The 19,357-nt window shown below is 48.0% G+C and overlaps 1 protein-coding gene across 1 annotated transcript in view; it reads right to left on the reverse strand.

Moving 5' to 3' along the window:
• The window catches only part of DNAJC11 (DnaJ heat shock protein family (Hsp40) member C11), a 69,422-nt gene that overhangs the window by 9,951 nt on the left and 40,114 nt on the right, over positions 1–19,357 (reverse strand). Inside the window, exons 5-10 of the mRNA XM_003274260.4 lie at positions 9,930–10,058; positions 8,822–8,944; positions 7,528–7,601; positions 1,709–1,898; positions 958–1,043; positions 473–589 (exon numbers count right to left, since the gene is read on the reverse strand). Coding sequence (XP_003274308.1) covers positions 473–589; positions 958–1,043; positions 1,709–1,898; positions 7,528–7,601; positions 8,822–8,944; positions 9,930–10,058 — 719 coding nt within the window. The remainder of the gene's footprint in view (positions 1–472; positions 590–957; positions 1,044–1,708; positions 1,899–7,527; positions 7,602–8,821; positions 8,945–9,929; positions 10,059–19,357) is intronic.

Consider the following 19,357-nt stretch of genomic DNA (forward strand, 5'->3'; position numbering starts at 1 on the left):
CAAAGTGCTGGGATTACAGGCGTGAGCCAGTGCGCCCGGCTGAATTTTTTTATTTTTATTTTTTGAGATAGAGTCTCACTGTCCCCCGGGCTGGAGTGCAGTGGCGTGATCTCAATCTCAGCTCACTGCAACCTCCGCCTTCAGGTTCAAGCAATTCTCCTGCCTCAGCCTCCCAAATACCTCGGATTATAGGTGCGTGCCATCACGTCTGGCTAATTTTTGTATTTTTAGTAGAGATGGGGTTTCGCCACGTTGGCCAGGCTGGTCTCGAACTCCTGACCTCAGGCGATCCGCCCGCCTTGGCCTCCTAAAGTGCTGGCTTACAGGCATAAGCCACTGCACCTAGCCAAGCAACTGTGTCTTTAAGAACAAAATTACAATGCAAAGGCTATTTCAGCCTTAACTTGGGTAAAGCCTGGTTGAGTGAAGGTGACAGGCATTCCTTGACCAGAAAGGCCTAAGTTCTACTCACTTGACTTTGAGAGAAACGCCCTGTGGAACTCCAATGCTGACAGCTGCACCCAAAACGCTGTGCCTGGAGATCTTCCTCTCAGCTCCGTACTCCACCACCGTCCCAAAGAAGCCTGCTCTGCAGGGAAAGAATGCGGTCTGTGCCTGTGTCCCCCTCATTCATCACTTCAGGGGCAGCTGTCATTTGAGAAGAGGCCAGGTACCTGTCCCTTCCCTCCCTCCAGCCTCCTCGACCCCCAGGGAGCAGATTCGTGACAGAAGAAAGTCGGGACACCCATGGTCTAGTTCTTCCACGACACTCTCTAAGCTCCTCAAAGGCTGGGACTGTAGTGTTAAATCCCCCACAGCCTCAAAATAGGAAGCTCTCCAAAAATGTCACACACACGTAGATATTCACATGAGCAGGTATCTTACACCAACTGGTTCCACTGTGAAGACCCGCATGCAGAACCAGTGTGCTTCCATTTTAGCCAGGCCAGGACTTACTTGAGGGATCCTTTCACACGAGTCTGATCGTCATCTTGGAATTTGTGCTGATAGCTGATCAGTGCAAAGGAGTGAGGGATTCCCAGCTGGGGAGACAAAGGGTGCAAGGATGCGTGGCTAGGGCGTGCGACTCCGTGGGGAGGTGGGTATCTGCCCTCCCACTAGCTCTGGGCATCTGCTGCACACATGCCTTTAAGGCAGTGGTCACGGTCTGGCAGCTGCACCGAGTGCACGATGATTTATTAGCAGCCAGTAGTTAAAAACTGGGAGACTTCACAGAAAACCCAGTTTTCTAGCTTCTCACAAGAAATAAAAAACTCTGGCGACACTGAGCCTGTGCTCCTAGGTGGCAGCGGCTGGTGAGAGCCAAGGAGCAGTGGCCCGTGTGGGGCGGCTTCTCATGCACTAGCCCTGGTGTGACCACAGGGGTGTCCGAGGGCAAGATTCTGCTATGGGGCTTCATCTGCCCGCCCCCGATTCTGTGGGCAGCTCCCACCAGACATTAAGATGTTGTTCTGCTTTAGGATGATCTGACACAGCTGCCCCAGGCGCCTGAAGGCAACTGCATTTCATACTCGAAGGTTCTACCAGGTCACTCCAGTGTGAGCACCGAGAGCCTGCCCCTCAGGGCCCTGTGTGGGCTTGGACTTAGTGGTGATCAGGACGCAGGATTTAAGGGGCGCACTGAGTGCTTGGGAGGAGGGGTCCTCCCAGAGCTCTGTCTGCAGGAGACGATGGCTGCTCGGCTCACCTGCAGGGCCACAGTGAAGTGGCTGGTTTTAGTGTCCCGGACGATGCTAGTGTTCATGGCTGACTGGATACCCCACCGCCACTGCAGGTAGCCCACGGTGTTCTTGTCTAGGTTCCGAGCTAGGACAGTGGTCAGGCCGGGTCGGATTCCACGGGATGAAAACTGCAGAGCACAGTTTGTTGTCACAAAGCTGGAAAGACACAGAGACAGAATAGGTCCTGGATGGCATCTGCTCTCAGCTGTTCTCTGTCACTTCCTCTCTGCCTGGCTAAGACCTCACTTACTGTCACATCTATGCATCCCTGGGCCAGCTCCCAGTAAAAAAAAAAAAAAAAAAGCAGGTCAGGCCTCTATCCACAAAGTGAGGGGGAGGGTCCTAGCCAGAATCTTCCCAGTAACCTCCTGACTCCCCTCAGCCGCCCTACCTTTAGCTACAACCAAATAGGCACCTGACTGTCTGCGTTCCTAAGCCAGCAGATGCAACCCCACTCAAGTTAGAATGGATGGGGGCCGAGGAGTGCAAGTCAGAATCACCTACAGAGGGTCTCAAATTAAGTAGTCCAAGACAGTGGTGCTCAAACTACTGCACGCTGGAATCACCCGGCTCATCCACAAATCACAGCTGGCTGGCTTCTCTGCCGGCATGCTGATTCCTTCAGTGCGGGCTTGGAGTGCCAAGTGTCCCAATGATTCCAATGTGCAGTAGAGTTTGAGAATCACTTACCTAGAGGACATCCCAGACCTATGGAACCAGAATTTCTGGGTGGAGGCATCAGTATATTTTTGGAGCTGCTGTGCGATTTTTGATGTACTAGTGACCACAGGTGGGTACTAGTGACAGAAACTACAGGCAAAGTGAGCACAGGAAACTGGTTCCCGAAAAGAGCCTCTGCAGTTTCTTTCCAAGGGAGTCCAGCCCCATCTTCTGGTTGAAAAGGGGTATTTCATTTTACTAACAAAGAAATTCACACTTCATTCAAGGTGCTGAAGGGTAAATTAACAGCTGGTTTCTTTAATAAAGAGCTCAACATCAATTCCCTAAGTTTCTTTCTCTCCTTTCTAAGCTCTGGAGGTGATGTTTATGCCATTAAAATAACAGTAGGCAGGCTCATTGGCTCACACCTGTAACCCCAGCACTTTGAGAGGCTGAGGAGGCAAATTGCTTCACCCCAGGAGTTCAAGAACAGCCTGGGCAACATGGCAAAACCCCCATCTCTACAAAAAACACACAACATTAGCCGGGTGTAGTGGCATGCCCTGTAGTCTCAGCGACTCTGGAGGCTGAGGAGGAAGGATCACTTGAGCCTGGACAGGTCTTTTTTTTTTTTGGATGGAGTTTCGCTCGTTGTCCAGGCTAGAGTGCAATGGTGTGATCTTCTCAGCTCACTGCAACCTCTGCCTCCTGGATTCAAGTGATTCTCCTGCCTCAGCTTCCTGAGTAGCTGGGACTACAGGCGCCCGCCACCATGTCTGGTTAATATTTTGTATTTTTAGTAGAGACAGGGTTTCACCATGTTGGTCAGACTGGTCTCGAATTCCTGCCCCCAGGTGATCCACCCGCCTCAGCCTCCCAAAGTGCTGGGATTACAGGCGTGAGCCACTGTGCCCAGCCAACAGGTCGATATTTTTGATTTAAGATGGCTTATTAGGCCGTAACTCCATCGTAAATCAAGGAACATCTGCAACTTGATCCAAGGATTAGAGAACCCTGGTTAGCGGACATCCATAACTAATCTGGTCACTATATATTAAGAAACTGGGCTAGTAGGCCGGGTGCGGTGGCTCATGCCTGTAATCCCAGCACTTTGGGAAGCCGAGGTGGGTGGATCACAAGGTCAAGTGATTGAGACCATCCTGGCCAACATGGTGAAACCCCGTCTCTACTAAAAATACAAAAATTAGCTAGGCGTGGTGGCGCGTGCCTGTAGTTCCAGCTACTTGGGAGGCTGAGGCAGGAGAATAGCTTGAACCTGGGAGGTGGAGGTTGCAGTGAGCCAAGACTGTGCCACTGCACTCCAGCCTGGTGACACAGTGAGACTCCATCTCAAAAACAAAACAAAACAAAACAAAAAAGAAGCTGGCATCCTTGGTCACACATCATCCCCCTTGTTTATAAATCAGTTGTCCTTCCGTTTAAATCTGCTCGTCTAATAAGCTATGAGTAGTAGAACTAAATTCAATTTCCAAACCTGTAAATGATCAGTCCACCCCAAACTCCTGGTGACCACTCAACGAATAGACACTGAGGCTCAACCAGAACAAAACGGCCAAAAGATTTTCCTTAATGACGTGTCTCCCAAGCTTGTGTGACCTTAAGAATCACTTGGGGCACTTGAAACACCTAGATTCCCAGTCCCCTCCCTCATAAGACCCAAAGCAGCTTTTTTTTTTTTTTTTTTTTTTTTTTAGACAGAGTCTCGGCTCTGTCACCCAGGCTGGAGTGCAGTGGCACGATCTTGGCTCACTGCAACCTCTGCCTCCCGGGTTCAAGCAATTCTCCTGCCTCAGCCTCCCAAGTAGCTGGAATTACAGGTGCCCACCACCACGCCTGGCTAATTTTTGTATTTTTAGTAGAGACAGGGTTTCACCATGTTGGCCAGGCTTGTCTTGAACTCCTGACCTCAGGCGACCTGCCTGCCTCGGCCTCCCAACGTGTTGGGATTACAGGCACGAGCCACTGCACCTGACCAGCATTTCTTTTTTCTTTTTTTGAGAGAGGCTCTTGCTCTGTCACCCAGGCTGAAGTGCAGTGGTGTCATCATGGCTCACTGCAGCCTCGAGCTCATGGCCTCAAGCGATCCTCTCACCTCAGCATCCCAAGTAGCTGGGACTACAGGTGTGTGCTACCACACCTGGTTAATTTTTACATTTTTTGTAGAGTCAAGGTTTCACCATGTTGCCTAGGCTGGTCTCAAACTCCTGAGCTCAAGTGATCCTCCCACCTGGCCTCCTAAAGTGCTGGGATTACAAGCATGAGCCACCACACCTTGCCCCTGAGGCGGCTTTTAACCAGCATCTGGGGTGACCAATCTAAGTAGACAGGGTCAAGACAACACTGATGTGTATACAGATGCTGTTTCCCTGCTGTTCTCTTCTAAATATGAATCCCGGTCCCCTTCTCAGACACAGGAGGTGAATCCAATTATGTAGAACAGGGGCCTGTGGAGCTGTGTTGTGAGCAGCACCCAGGTGATGCCCCATGGCAGCATGTCTTGCATTCCTTCCATCTTTTAAAAAAGTTTTTTTTCGGGGGCCGTCTTGCTCTGTCGCCTAGGCTGGGGTGCAGTGGTGCAATCTCAGCTCATTGCAGCCTCAACCTCCCGGGTTCAAGCCATCCTCCCACCTTGGCTTCCCAAAGCCCTGGGATTGCAGGTGTGAGTCACACTGGCTCCTTTTTCTCTTTGTGTGTCTGGAAGGACTGCTTTTTTGTTTGTTTGTTTTTTTGAGACAGAGTCGCCGCCCAGGCTGGAGTGCAGTGGCACAATCTGGGCTCACTGCAAGCTCTGCCTCCCGGGTTCATGCCATTCTCCTGCCTCAGCCTCCTGAGTAGCTGGGACTACAGGCGCCCGCCACCACGCCCGGCTAATTTTTTGCATTTTTGGTAGAGACGGGGTTTCACCGTGTTAGCCAGGATGGTCTCGATCTCCTGATCTCGTGATCCGCCCGCCTCAGCCTCCCAAAATGCTGGCATTACAGGTGTGAGCCACCGCACCCAGCCAGGAAGCACCGCTTTGGTGCCTAAGCGGCCTCCGCCTGCCCCACAGGACACATCCTCCTGTTTCGCAGGCTCTCTCCCAACACTTCTCCTGCTCTCCCTACAACAGGCTGACCTGCAAGCCTGCCTGTGTTCCCTGCCCCATGCCCCATAGACAAACGACCAGACCAGTGGGCAGGGGTTAGGTCAACCCCTGCAGAGCCTGGCAGGCACACAGATACGTGTCTCATTGGAAGTGTAATAACCTTCTTTTTTTTTTTTTTTGAGACAGTCTTGCTCCGCTGCTCAGGCTGGAGTACAGTGGTGTGATCTTGGCTCATTGCAACCTCTGCCTCCAAGGTTCAAGAGATCCTCCCACCTCAGCCTTCCAAGTAGCTGGGACTACAGGCAAGCGCCACCACGCCTGGTTAATTTTTATATTTTTAGTAGATGGGGGTTGCACCATGTTGGCCAGGCTGGTCTTGAACTCCTGACCTAAGGTGATCCACCCGCCTCAGCCTCCCAAAGTGCTGGGATTTACAGGCATGAGCCACTGTGCCCAGCCTAGAGTACATGTTTGATAAGAAAGTTATTCATGCCACTGTGCCTGGGCACAGTGGCTCACGCCTGTAATGCCAGCACTTTGGGAGGCCAAGGCGGGAGGATCGCCTGAGGTCAGGAGTTAAGAGACCAGCCTGGCCAACAAGGTTAAACCCCAACTCTACAAAAATTAGTCAGGTGTGGTGGTGCACACCTGTAGTCCCATCTACTCGGGAGGGTCACCTGAGCCTGGGAGGTTGAGGCTGCAATGAGCCAAGAATGCACCGCTATTCTCCAGCTGGGGTGACAAAGTCAGACCTGTCTCAAAACAAAAAACAAAACAAAAACCATGTACTCCAGGCTCGGTGAAGTGGCTCTTGCTTCTAATCTCAGTGCTTTGGGAGGCTGAGGTGGGAGGACTGCTTGAATCCAGGAACTTGAGACCAGCCTAGGCAACACAGAGAGAACTTATCTCTAAAAAAAACTAAAAAATGAGCCAGGCATGTTGGCACACACCTGTAGTCCTAGTTTTTCGGGAGGTTGAGGGAGGAGGACTGCTTGAGCCCAGGAGTTCAAGGCTGCAGTGAACTATGACTGGACTATTGCACTCCAGCCTGGGCAACAGAACAAAATCTCGTCTCTAAAAAAGATAAAGTAAAATAAAATAGGCCAGGCGCGGTGGCTCACGCCTATAATCTCAGTACTTTGGGAGGCCGAGGCAGGTGGATCACCTGAGGTCAGAAGTTCGAGACCAGCCTGACCAATATGGTGAAACCCTGTCTCTACTAAAAATACAAAAATAGCTGGGCGTGGTGGCACACACCTGTAGTCCCAGCTACTTGGAAGGCTGAGACAGGAGAATCGCTTGAACCCAGGAGGCAGAGGCTGCAGTGAGCCGAGATCATGCCACCACTCTCCAGCCTGGGCAAGACAGAGCAAGACTCTGTCTCAAAAATAAATAAATAAATAAACTCCGTGTGCTCCATTCTAGGACTCCTTCAGCTATATCTTCCTCTGGAAGAAAGAGGTATTATTTACCCTCCACCAATTCTTTTATCTGAGCTCACACAGACATCACTGCCCCCACCATATAGGAAATGAAGACACTGCTGTCATTCTAGAAGGGACAGGGATATATAGTTCTAGGAGTGTGACATGGCAGCAGTAGAGATGATAGAAAGCAGAGGCTGGCTGGGGACTACATCTCTGGCATATGTCAATCAACCTGATGATGAGGCAGTCTGTCATTCTCTGGGACAACGGGATGATCCATAAGTCTGTAAGTGTTTCAGTCCATGGACCAACTCTCCCTGAAGGCACTCTTTCTCTGTGGCCTCATGGCATAGGTAAGGGAGGTGCGAGTCCTGGATGGTGCTGCCTGGCCGGGGCTGCCCCCGCAATCCCGCCTCTTCCCACCTGCACACTGCCTGGGCTTCATGCCAGTGCTGTACCTGCCCTTGATGTATGCAGTGACCTTGTAGGACAGACAAGATAGTGCCAACCACTGTGATAAAAAGAACACACAGTTCTAGTCTCCTAAGCCAACAAAGATCACCAAAGAGGAGCTGCTATCTCTCATATTTACCATCTTGGTGTGAGATTACGGAACAGCTTGAGACCGAATAAAGGCCCCTGTAGGTCTCCGGCTCCAAATTCCAACTGTTTGAAAAGGAAAAAGAGAAGGCATTAATGGTGTTTTATCTCACAGCAGCAACCCAGGCTCAGGTATATACCTCTGGGTATAATTCCTTCATTCAATTCACTGGTCTTGCCAGGGCCCTAAAAGAAGGGGGTGGAAGATTGTTAATGTCTCATCTTAACCTTTGCCAAATGGAGTTGTCTGCTGCCACAGATCCAAAGGAGACCCAGGTTTCAATGGCACATGTTTCATTGGTGTCCCTCCAAAGAAAAAACTGCTCACCTCTGATCCTTGCCTCCCAGGCTGAGGTCAGGAGACCAGCCAGGTCCTCCCACCCCTCCCGGCACAGCTCCCCCACCTGCAGAGCACCAACTGCAGGTGTGTCCCCCCACCCCGGCATGTACTGCCGACTCCTTTTCATTTTCATCCTGTGCCAAATGTCTCCCAGGTCACTGGGGTGGTCCTCAGGGGCCTGACGTTAAAGCCCAGCAGCGGTTCCACACTCGCACAGCCTTGGAAGTCACAGCTGAGCCTGGCTGCCGTGTTTACTAGTCTGGGTGACTTTCAAGCAACTCTTCAATGTTAATTTGATGCAGCTCAATTTGCTCGGCAGAACTGGCTGTTAAATGGCCACCAATCAGTGAACCAACACGCTGAAGAGAGCACCTGCCTTCTGAATTGTGCAGGAAAAAGAGCCCACAGGCTTTCTGCTCAAAGGGAACAAACATACTGAGTTTCAGAGGCTGGATTTCTAGAAGTTGGCATCTCATAGGAAACCTTGTTTTTCTATCCTAATTTTAAACTGTGAGGAAGACTGACAGGACTTCTCAGATATGAGACCTATTTATCTTTTTTTTTTTTTTTGAGACGGAATTTTGCTCTTATCCCTCAGACTGGAGTGCAACGGCACGATCTTGACTCACTGCAACCTCTGCCTCCCAGGTTCATGTGATTCTCCTGCCTCAGCCTCCCAAGTAGCTGGGATTACAGGCGGCAAGTGCCACCACGCCCAGCTAATTTTTGTATTTTTAGTAGAGGCGGGGTTTCACCATGTTGGCCAGGCTTATGAGAGACCTATTTTTCTTTTAGGACCAGTCAACTTATGGAAGTTTGACACTTGGTACCGTGTTACACAACAAAGGGGCCCCTGGGGTGAGTTTGAGCGTGAGCTTTGAGAGTGTAAATGTTCAGAAATAAGGCTTTGCACGGACAATACAACTCAGCCAATAGACATTCTTACCTCTCCCCATCCCTTTGCCGAAGTTACTCGTCTGAGCGCAAAGTTAATGGAACCTCCTCCATTTCCATTCTGGGTTGAGAGGCTTCCAGAGAGGATGGCTGTGTCTGTCGCTGTCAAGGGTGCCTAAAAATGGTATTTCCTGGTAATGAATGAATCAAAACAACACGAAGTGCCAATGGCAGCAGCCTAAAGAACGCACTGTGAGCCCAAGGCCAAAGGTGCAGACGACTCCGCTGTTCAGAAGCACACATGGATGCAGAACTGCTACAACAGCTTCACTTTTCTTTCGCTTTGTTATTTGGTCTGCATGTGACCACGAGGGTAATATATTTCGCAAAAGCTTTAATGGGCACATTTCACAACACCAGGGGAAACATGGGGCTGCATGTCCCAATGGTATCAGATAGCACAGTGACTTCACTGTGTGCCTTCCCTCTGTGGTACGCCTGGGGCCTCTCCTGTCCTTGCTTGCCATCAGGGTTCTGGGGAGACTGAAGACTTTCCCGTGGCTGTATTCTGTATCAACTGACTCAGGGAGCTCCAAGAGGGGGCAAATTTCCCCAAGTTAGGACTCCACGTTGTTGGCTGATGCAATGGCGAATAAATTAATGTGCTGAGGAGACAAAGACCTACTATAAACGCTCAGGAGAATGGCCTGACCTCGCCACATCCAAATAGTGGGCAGAATGGTGACATTTTCGTGTGCCCACGGCTCAGGATGAGAGCTGCTATAGCCTTGCGGCACCCAGCAGAATTTGTCTTAAAACTAAAACTGGTTGTTAGAATGATCCATGGAGGTCTGCTTTCTCTCCCAGAACCCCATGACCTTGGGCCTCTACTTCTCCCAGACCATTAACACCCTCTGCTGGAAAGGCCCAAGACCTTGGGAGCCAAGTGCCCCAGCCCACACTCCTGCTGGCTCACATGCCAGCACAGCGGTAACACACGGCTGGGACTGAAGCGCTTTCTTTTTTAAGTGGCTAATTGCATCCTTTCATAAATAAAGATGAGAAAAATCCTGGGCAGACTCTCATTCCAGCTGCTTGGTGTGCTGTGCCTCATTAACTCGAGCCCTTGCTGTACTCGGAGAGGTGGTTGTGTGCTTTACCTCAATGGACTGGGATATGTGCATTTTATTAATTTCAATCTGGGGAAAGCTACTGCCGGACACATCTTCATACTCCTCATCATAGCGATCAAAAAGGTCAGTGGCATCTACTCCAACGCTGATCGTTCCCTGGGGCAGAAAAACAAGCCGTCAGCAGAAGGGGTGGTATTTGTGGAATGAAAGACAATGCTACACTTCAACAGCCAGCTCGCTTTAACTGAACAAGTCATTTGACTTCAGGGTTCACTGGGTTTAGGTAGGACACTCCGCCAGGAAGCCCACAAAGCATGAATGTCACAGTCCGAACCAAACTGCAGAGCACCACAGACGTCCAGAGCTAGAAAAGATCATTTGACCAGGAGAGCCAGTCTGCATGTCTGCAGAGCAATGACACGCCAAAGACAAAAGTATCTTTTCAAATACCAACTTGGAGGCAGTATAGTGTTGTGGTAAAAAATTTTCTTATTAAATCAAGAAACCCATGGACAAGAAACATCCTTAGAATTAGTTGCAGTGATACACATAAAGAATAATTGTGTCAAAACAAGCTGTGGTATTCTACCCATGGAAAATGAAGTTGTAGTTGCCAAAATTTACAAATTTTTTATATTCACAGAGTAACAGCATGAACACATCCCTGTCATGACGATGATTCTGAATAATCAAAAAAACTGCATGGCAGTATATGAACAATTTGTGGCCAGGTGTGGTGGCTAATACCTGTAATCCCAACACTTTGGGAGGCTGAGGGAGGTGGATCACCTGAGGTCAGGAGTTCGAGACCAGCCTAGCCAACGTGGTGAAACCCTGTTGCTACTAAAAATACAAAAATTAGCTAGGCACACATCCCAGCTACTCTGGAGGCTGAGGCAGGAGAACTGCTTGAACCTGAAAGGTGGAGGTTGCAGTGAGCCAAGATTGCGCCACTGCACTGCAGCATGGGTGACAGAGCAAGACTCTGTCTCAAAAACAAGAACAGGCCGGGTGCGGTGGCTCATGCCTGTAATCCCAGCACTTTAGGAGGCTGAGGCAGGTGGCTCACAAGGTCAGGAGTTCGAGACCAGCCTGACCAACATGATGAAACCCCATCTCTATTAAAAATACAAAAATTAGCCCGGCGTGGTGGCGCGCATCTATAATCCCAGCTCCTCAGGAGGCTGAGGTGGAGGGATTGCTTGAGCCCAGGAGTTCAAGACCAGCCTAGGCAACATGTTGAGACTCTGTCTCCACAAAAAAACTAAAACTAAAAAACAAAAAACAAAAAACTTCAACTTGTGAGGTAGAGGTTGCAGTGAGCCAAGATTGTGCCACTGCACTCCAGCGTGGGCAACAGAACAAGACTCTGTCTAAAAAAAAAAAAAAAAATTACAATCACTGAAAATAAAGCTTGTAATGAAAAATAATCTGAAGCTGATCTTTTTAGGGGGAAAAAACATACAAAATAAATAAGAGTTCAAACGGTTTATGAGATATAATTTTGAAATTCCATAATGGCATTTTGGAGTACCTTTATTTTGGGTAGGAATCTTGGTGGAGCTGTCATGTTTAATTGGGTAAATTTATATTCTGTTCTAGAATGAAATGGAATTGAAAAGGTCTACAGTTTTGTAGCATCTAAATTTGATAAAACATTCAAAACATCATAAATAAATATGATTTAGAAAAATGTGTCAAAGAAAACTGTTGTGAATAAAGTTAAAAAGATAATACCTGTCAAAATACTTGGGCCAAGATATTTTTATGTTCTAATATGAAGAAATTTAGAATTGAGAGAATATTTTCTAAATTAAAAATATGATATACAGAGACGAATCAATTAAATGTGTCAAAAATTTCTTTTCTTTTTTTTTTTTTGAGACGGAGTCTCGCTCTGTCACCCAGGCTGGAGTGCGGTGGCACGATCTCGGCTCACTGCAACCTCCGCCTCCTGGGTTCACGCCATTCTCCTGCCTCAGCCTCTCCGAGTAGCTGGGACTACAGGCGCCCGCCACCACGCCCGGCTAATTTTTTGTATTTTTAGTAGAGACGGGGTTTCACCGTGGTCTCGATCTCCTGACCTCGTGATCCGCCCGCCTCGGCCTCCCAAAGTGCTGGGATTACAAGCGTGAGCCACCGCGCCCGGCCAAATGTGTCAAAAATTTCGGCTGAGTGCTGTGGCTCACTCCTGCAATCCCAGTACTTTGGGAGGCAGAGGTGGAGGGATTGCTTGAGCCCAGGAGTTCAAGACCAGCCTAGGCAACATGTTGAGACTCTGTCTCCACAAAAAAACTAAAACTAAAAAAGATTAGCTGGGAGTGGTGGTGGTATCCGCCTGTGGTCCCAAGTCACCTAGGAGACTGAGGTGGGAGGATTCCTTGAGCCCGGGAGGCCAAGGCTGCGGTGAGCCGTGACTATATCACTGCACTCTAGCCTGGGTGATAGTATGAGACCCTATCTCAAAGTAAAATAAAACTTGCTAAATATAAATGCAACTTTCATAAAGATGGTAGGCAATGTTATGAAAGAAAAAGACACTGGAAATACACTCTTCAAAAAATAGTGTGACACACTGTGGAAGTTAGATCAAAGGCCTCCTAAGGAACCATGCCTGCGGGTACTCATGCCCTTGTACAGAGCCCTCTCCTTGATCCTGAACCTCTCAGGTTCACAAAAGCAACTCTCAGACTTGCTTTTGTCCAACAGAATGCATGGATGTGATGGTGCTGACTTCAAGACCAGCTCACAAGAAGCCTTGCAGCTTGGCCCAGGTCTCTAAAATGCACTATCTGGGGGACACTAGCTAATACATATTAAGTCCAACTACCCCACAGACTGCTGTTGGCAAGGAAGCCTGAGCTGGCCTGGGGAGAGGTTGCCTAGAGACAGCGATGCCAGCCACCTCTGCTGAGGTGCGTGAGACATGAATGCAGAAGCCACTGCTGACGTGCAAACTAGCCAGCCTACAGAGGACGAGACCCAGCTGCCATCTGACTGCAACCCCTGTGAGCACCATCCCATCACAGTCAAGTCCCAGCCAATCCACAGAACTGTGAGACAGTATGGAATTGTTGTTGGAAGCCACCAAGTTTGGAAATGATTATACAACAGCACATAATCAGAACACTGATACTGGAGACTGACAGGGTTGGTGAACAGACTAAAGTCTGTGGATACATGGCCCAAATAATGATTCCTACTCTTTTTGAGATGGAGCCTTGCTCTGTCGCCTGGGCTGGAGTGCAGTGGCATGATCTCAGCTCACTGCAAGCTCCGCCTCCTGGGTTCACGCCATTCTCCTGCCTCAGCCTCCTGAGTAGCTGGGACTACAGGTGCCCACCACCACGCCCGGCTCATTTTTTTTTTTTTTTTTTTTTTTGTATTTTTAGTAGAGACGGGGTTTCACCATGTTAGCCAGGATGGTCTCGATCTCCTGACCTCATGATCTGCCCGCCTCAGCCTCCCAAAGTGCTGGGATTACAGGCGTGAGCCACCACACCTGGCCTGATGATTCCTACTCTTAATGTTCACAGAATCAATATAATCTAAAAAATTTGTTTAACTATACATAGGTGGATGTTTTCTTAAGAAAATTTTATTTTAAGAGACAGAATCTTGCTCAAGCTGTAGTGCAGTGGCAAACACAGCTCATTGCAGCCTCAAACTCCTGGGCTCAAGTGATTCTCCTCCCTCAGCCTCCCAAGTAATTGGGACTATAGGCACACGCCACCACACCTGGCTAATTTTTGTATTTTTTGTAGAGACTGAGTCTCGCTATGTTGCCCAGGCTGATCTTCAACTCTTGGGCTGAAGCAATCCTCCTGCCTTAGCCTCTCAAAATGCTGGGATCACAGGTGTTGAGTCATCGCGCCTGTCCCAATATTTTATTTTTCAACTACCTTTGAATAAACTATTTATAGTTTCTCTGATATAATAAAACCAATGTTCATTAAAAAATATTTCAACAAATGATAATTTGAATGATTATTTTATTTTTTTAGAGACAGGGTCTTACTTTGCTGCCCAGGATGGAGTGCAGTGGCTTGATCACAGCTCACTGTTGCCCTGAACTCTCGGACTCAAGAGACATCCCTTCCTTGGCCTCCTGAATAGCTGGAATTACAGGCGCATGCCACTGTGCCTGACTAAGTATTTTAAAAGTTTTTTTTTTTTTTTTTTTTTTTTTGAGATGGAGTTTCACTCTTGTCGCTCAGGCTGGAGAGCAATGGCACAACCTCGGCTCACTGCAACCTCCGCCTCCTGGGTTCAAGTGATTCTCCTGCCCCAGCCTCCCAAGTCGCTGGGATTACAGGCGTGTGCCATCGCACCCAGCTAATTTTTGTATTACTGGTAGATATGAGGTTTCACCATGCTGGCCAAGCTGGTCTTGAACTCCTGACCTCAGGTGTTCTGCCTGCCTCGACCTCCCAAAGTGCTGGGATTATAGTCATGAGCAATCTTGCTGGGCTCAGAACTTCTTTCAAAATTGGAGTCAATCCTCTCAAACCATGCTGCTGCTTTATCAACTAACTTATGTCATGTTTCAAATCCTGTGTTGTCATTTCAACAATGATCACAGAATCTTCACCAGGACTAGGTTCCATCTCAAGAAACCACTGTCTCTGTGCATCGAGACTCCTCATCTGCTCCAGCTTGATCATGAGATTGCAGCAATTGAGTGACAGCTTCAGACCGGATCTGGTGACTGAGGGCTCCGGGATGCCACTGAGATCAGAATAAGCGACACAATACCTAAAGTGTCTAATGAAACTGGGAGGAACGTTTCGGCTCTGACAGAGAGTCTGGAGATGACTTTGTGATAGATTTATAGAAAACTAATCAAAGGAAACAAAAGAGACAATTACTAATATCACAGAGGAAAAAGTGTTAAGAAAGGCTAGGTAATCCTGGTATATGATCTGGGTCAACTGAGTAATTATATGGTCACAGCAATGTATATAGTGAATATTAATGTAATCCAATTATAATTACACTGGGTGGACTGGAAACTGAAGAAACTAAGAGAGAACCATGTAAACATGTCAGAAGAAACAGCTCGAAGAGCTGGGAGTGGCTGCCTCAAGGGAACAGGAGTCAGGAGTAGAAAGGGGGGAGCAGCAGGGCTTTTCTTTATAAGTCTAGTAAATACCTGACTTTTGAACCTTGTACACATATTACTCTGACAAAAAAATTGAAAAAAAAAATTCCCCATATCTTAAGGACTTCCAAACAAAAAGCTACCTAAAAACTTACTTTATAGAAAGGTCTTTATAGGCATATTTTTAAATTAGTAGAGTTCTTGTGTCCGTAAACCTCAGCTGTTTCTCACTTGGGAGGATCCAACATAATCATATGACATCAATACTCACAGGCCAACTGCTGCCCTGCTGGCCAGATGTCATCAATGGCCCCAATAATTCCTGATTCAAGTTAATCCAGCCCAGATAGGGGCAATGCCTGCCGGCCCTGGGTCTAGTCCTGCACTGGCTCTGCAAATAGTCTGTAAGACTTGGTTTTTATTTAAATTACATACCCATCCCACCCACTGCTACCTGTTGGAAGACAGAGGTCCTTATCACATTGTGTTCATGACTAGACAGTGGATCAAAGCAGTTTCCATGAGTCCCCAGCAGCCCAACTTGCTCAATGTTCCTTATATTAACCCCAAATCATCTCCCAGTAACACTGACTTGTTGCTATTGGTTCTTGTCTCTTGAACCATCACACATTAAGCCTGGTCCCTATTTCACATTGGGGAAACGGAATGTCTTCAACTCCTACTAACGTCTTCCCTCATCGTTCCAGACACGCTGGCCTCTTTGCTGTTCCCTGAACATACCAGATTCACCTCTCCATTTTGGCCTCTGTGTTGGCTCTGCCCTCTATCTGCAACGGTCTTCACCAGATGGCCACGTGGCTAACTTTGTCATCTGCTTCCCATCCTTCCTCCAGTGGCACCTTTTCAGTGAAGCCTGACTACTCTAATTAAAACTGCGGGCTGGGCATGGTGGCTCACGCCTATAATCACAGCACTCTGGGAGGCCGAAGCAGGTGGATCACCTGAGGTCAGGAGTTGGAGACCAGCCTGGCCAATATAGTAAAACCTCGTCTCTACTAAAAACACAAAAACATTAGCCAGGCATGGTGGCATGCACCTGTAGTCCCAGCTACTCGGAGGCTGAGGCAGGAGAATTGCTTGAATCCAGGAGGTGGAGATTACATTGAGCCAGGACAGTGCCACTGCACTCCAGCCAGGGCAACAAGAGTGAAACTCTGTCTCAAAAACAATATCAAGGCTGGGCGCGGTGGCTCACGCCTGCAATCCCAGCACTTTGGGAGGCCGAGGCAGGCGGATCACAAGGTCAGGAGATCGAAACCATCCTGGCTGACAAGGCGAAACTCCGTCTCTACTAAAAATACAAAAATTAGCTGGGCATGGTGGCCGGCGTCTGTAGTCCCAGCTACTCGGGAGGCTGCGGCAGGAGAATGGCGTGAACCCGGGAGGCGGAGCTTGCAGTGAGCCGAGATTGCGCCACTGCACTCCAGCCTGGGCAATAGAGAGAGACTCCGTCTCAAAAACAAAATCAAAACAAAAAAACTGCAGCCTTCCCCACTTCCTTCGCTTTAAGTAACCCCCACATCATTTCTCTCTCCTTCTAATTTTTTTTTTTTTTTTGAGACGGAATCTCGCTCTGTTGCCCAGGCTGGAGTGCAGTGGTGCGATCTCAGCTCACTGCAACCTCTGCCTCCCAGGTTCAAGTGATTCTCCTGCCTTAGCCTCCCAAATAGCTGTGACTACAGAAGCATGTCACCAAGCCCGGCTAATTTTTGTATTTTTAGTAGAGACACGGTTTTGCCATGTTGGCCAGGCTGGTCTTGAACTCCTGACCTAGATGATCTGCCCGCCTCGGCCTGCCCAAGTGCTGGGATTACAGGCATGAGCCACCGCGCCCAGTCTTAATATATAATTTATCTATTGCATTTACTGCAGCTTCTCTGTCCGTCAACCAGATCATTAAGCTTCATAGCGGGATTAGGTTGTCTGTTTTAGTCTCTGCCGAATGTTCACATTCCTAAAGTGTCTGGCACATTACAGGCACCCAAATTAAATTACTTTGCGGATAAATCAACCATTTTTACCCACCCCCAACCCACAAAATTGCTAATATTAAACCAAGTCAATGAAAGATGACCGTTTTCCCTGATTCCCCCCTTTCGTAGCTAGCACATTTCTCCCTGTTAACTCTTATTTTGTAGTTTAATCCCTTCATTCTTGTTCACTGGGTTCTTTTAGAACCTTCCGCCTTGGGTCAACTATGAATGTGATAAACACGTCTTCACTGACATCACTCAGAAATTCTCAGCGTGAGTTAGAGCCTTTCTCCCACAATGAGAAACTTCTTACCAGGTAGGAAATGATGTATTTGTAGTCGTTAAGTAGAATCAGTTGTTTATTCAGCCAAGAATGTACCATTCTAAATTCTTTATTTTTTGGTTTCAAATCTTCTTTAAAAAAAAAAGTAAAACATTTAACTGACAAATAGAGACTGCACATGTTCCAGGTGTACACTGTGCTGATTTGATACATGCAGACACTGTGTAGTGATGACCACATGTTAACACATTCACCACCACCCAGGCGGAATTATTTTCATGTTTATATTTATCTGGCCATGAGGGTAACATAAGAAATTTCTGTCAACTGCAATCTCAAAAGGAACTCTTTACTAACTGAAAATTCCACCAAAAGAGGTGATATGAGGCAATGTGAAATTCACCTGTTTTATAACTGATGAACCCAGCATGGCACTCATGACAGTTCCCACAGAATCACTTTACCTCAAATGGAACTCAGAGCCTGTTCTCCCCATATAAACAGTAGTCTTTAATTCTGAAACCTTGTTTGTGAGTGATTATGCTGACGTGAGGGGGTGAAACAGCCCTCCGACGGATACTCACTTCAAGACAAACAGCTGTTTTACCTCTGAATCCCTCTGTGCCTTCTATCCCGATTGCCAAGACCACTCTTCTTCTCCAGGGTTTCAGTTTCATTATCACAGCGCTTTCCCAGACCTGATTAACCAGCCTTTGTCCCTTTTCTCCTTACAAGACAATTCCCACGTTCTCCAATTGCAACAGCAGCCCATTTCTGCAGACGGTAAATTGCCCCTTCCTGCCACTACGCACAACAAACATATGGCTTAAACAACCCTTCTTCTGCCCCATCATCCTCTCAGCCAAGTCCAGGCAGTTTTATGACATCAGAATCACTTCCGCAGAACAGACTGAAGTCATAACCACGGGTGACTTTGCTGGCTACGGTTATTAGCCAGGGCAACCCCAACATCCTTTAAAAATAATCAAGTGATGCACACTTACATCTTTATGAAAACATTTTGGCATTTAAAAATATTTTTATGGTTATATGCCTTCCTTGATATATTATTCAGATTGGGTCTCTCTCTGTCACCCAGGCTGGAGTGCATCTTGGAGGCTGGAGCCAGGCTGGCATGATCCTGGCTTACTGCAACCTCCACCTCCAGGGTTCAAGCATTCCTCTTGCCTCAGCCTCCCAAGTAGGAGGAGCACGCCACCATGCCCAGTTAATTTTTTTTTTTTTTTTTCGTAGAGATGGGATTTCACCATGTTGCCCAGGCTCTTGATATATTATTTTTATTTATTTATTTAGAAACGGAGTCTTGAGCTTGTTGCTCAGGCTGGAGTGCAGTGGTGCAATCTCGGCTCACTGCAACCCCCGCCTCCCAGGTTCAAGCGATTCTCCTGCTTCAGCCTCCCAAGTAGCTGGGATTACAGGTGCCTGCCACCAGGCCTGGCTAATTTTTGTATTTTTAGTAGAGATGGGGTTTCACCATGTTGGTCAGGCTGGTCTCAAACTCCTGACCTCAGATGATCCACCCACCTCAGCCTCCCAAAGTGTTGGTGAGAGGTGAAGCCAGCTGGACTTCCTGGGTTGGGTGGGGACTTGGAGAACTTTTCTGTCTTACAAAAGATTATAAATGTACCAATTGGCACTCTGTAAAAATGCACCAATCAGCGCTCTGTGGCTAGCTAGAGGATTGTAAATGCACCAATCAGCTCTCTGTAAAAAGCACCAATCAGCGCTCTGTGGCTAGCTAGAGTATTGTAAGTGCACTAATCAGCACTCTGTAAAATGGACCAACCGGCACTCTGCAAAATGGTCCAATCAGCAGGACGTGGGCAGGGACAAATAAGGGAATAAAAGCTGGCCACCCCAGCCAGCAGCAGCAACCTGCCTGGGTCCCCTTCCACACTGTGGAAGCTTTGTTCTTTTGCTCTCCACAATAAATCTTGCTGCTGCTCACTCTGGGTCCGCACCACCTTTAAGGTAACACTCAACGTGAAGGTCCACAGCTTCATTGTTGAAGTCAGTGAGACCAAGAACCCACCAAAAGGAATGAACTCTGGACACA

This window comes from Nomascus leucogenys, chromosome 24 (assembly GCF_006542625.1).
Source record: "Nomascus leucogenys isolate Asia chromosome 24, Asia_NLE_v1, whole genome shotgun sequence".
NCBI classification, from domain to species: domain Eukaryota; kingdom Metazoa; phylum Chordata; class Mammalia; order Primates; family Hylobatidae; genus Nomascus; species Nomascus leucogenys.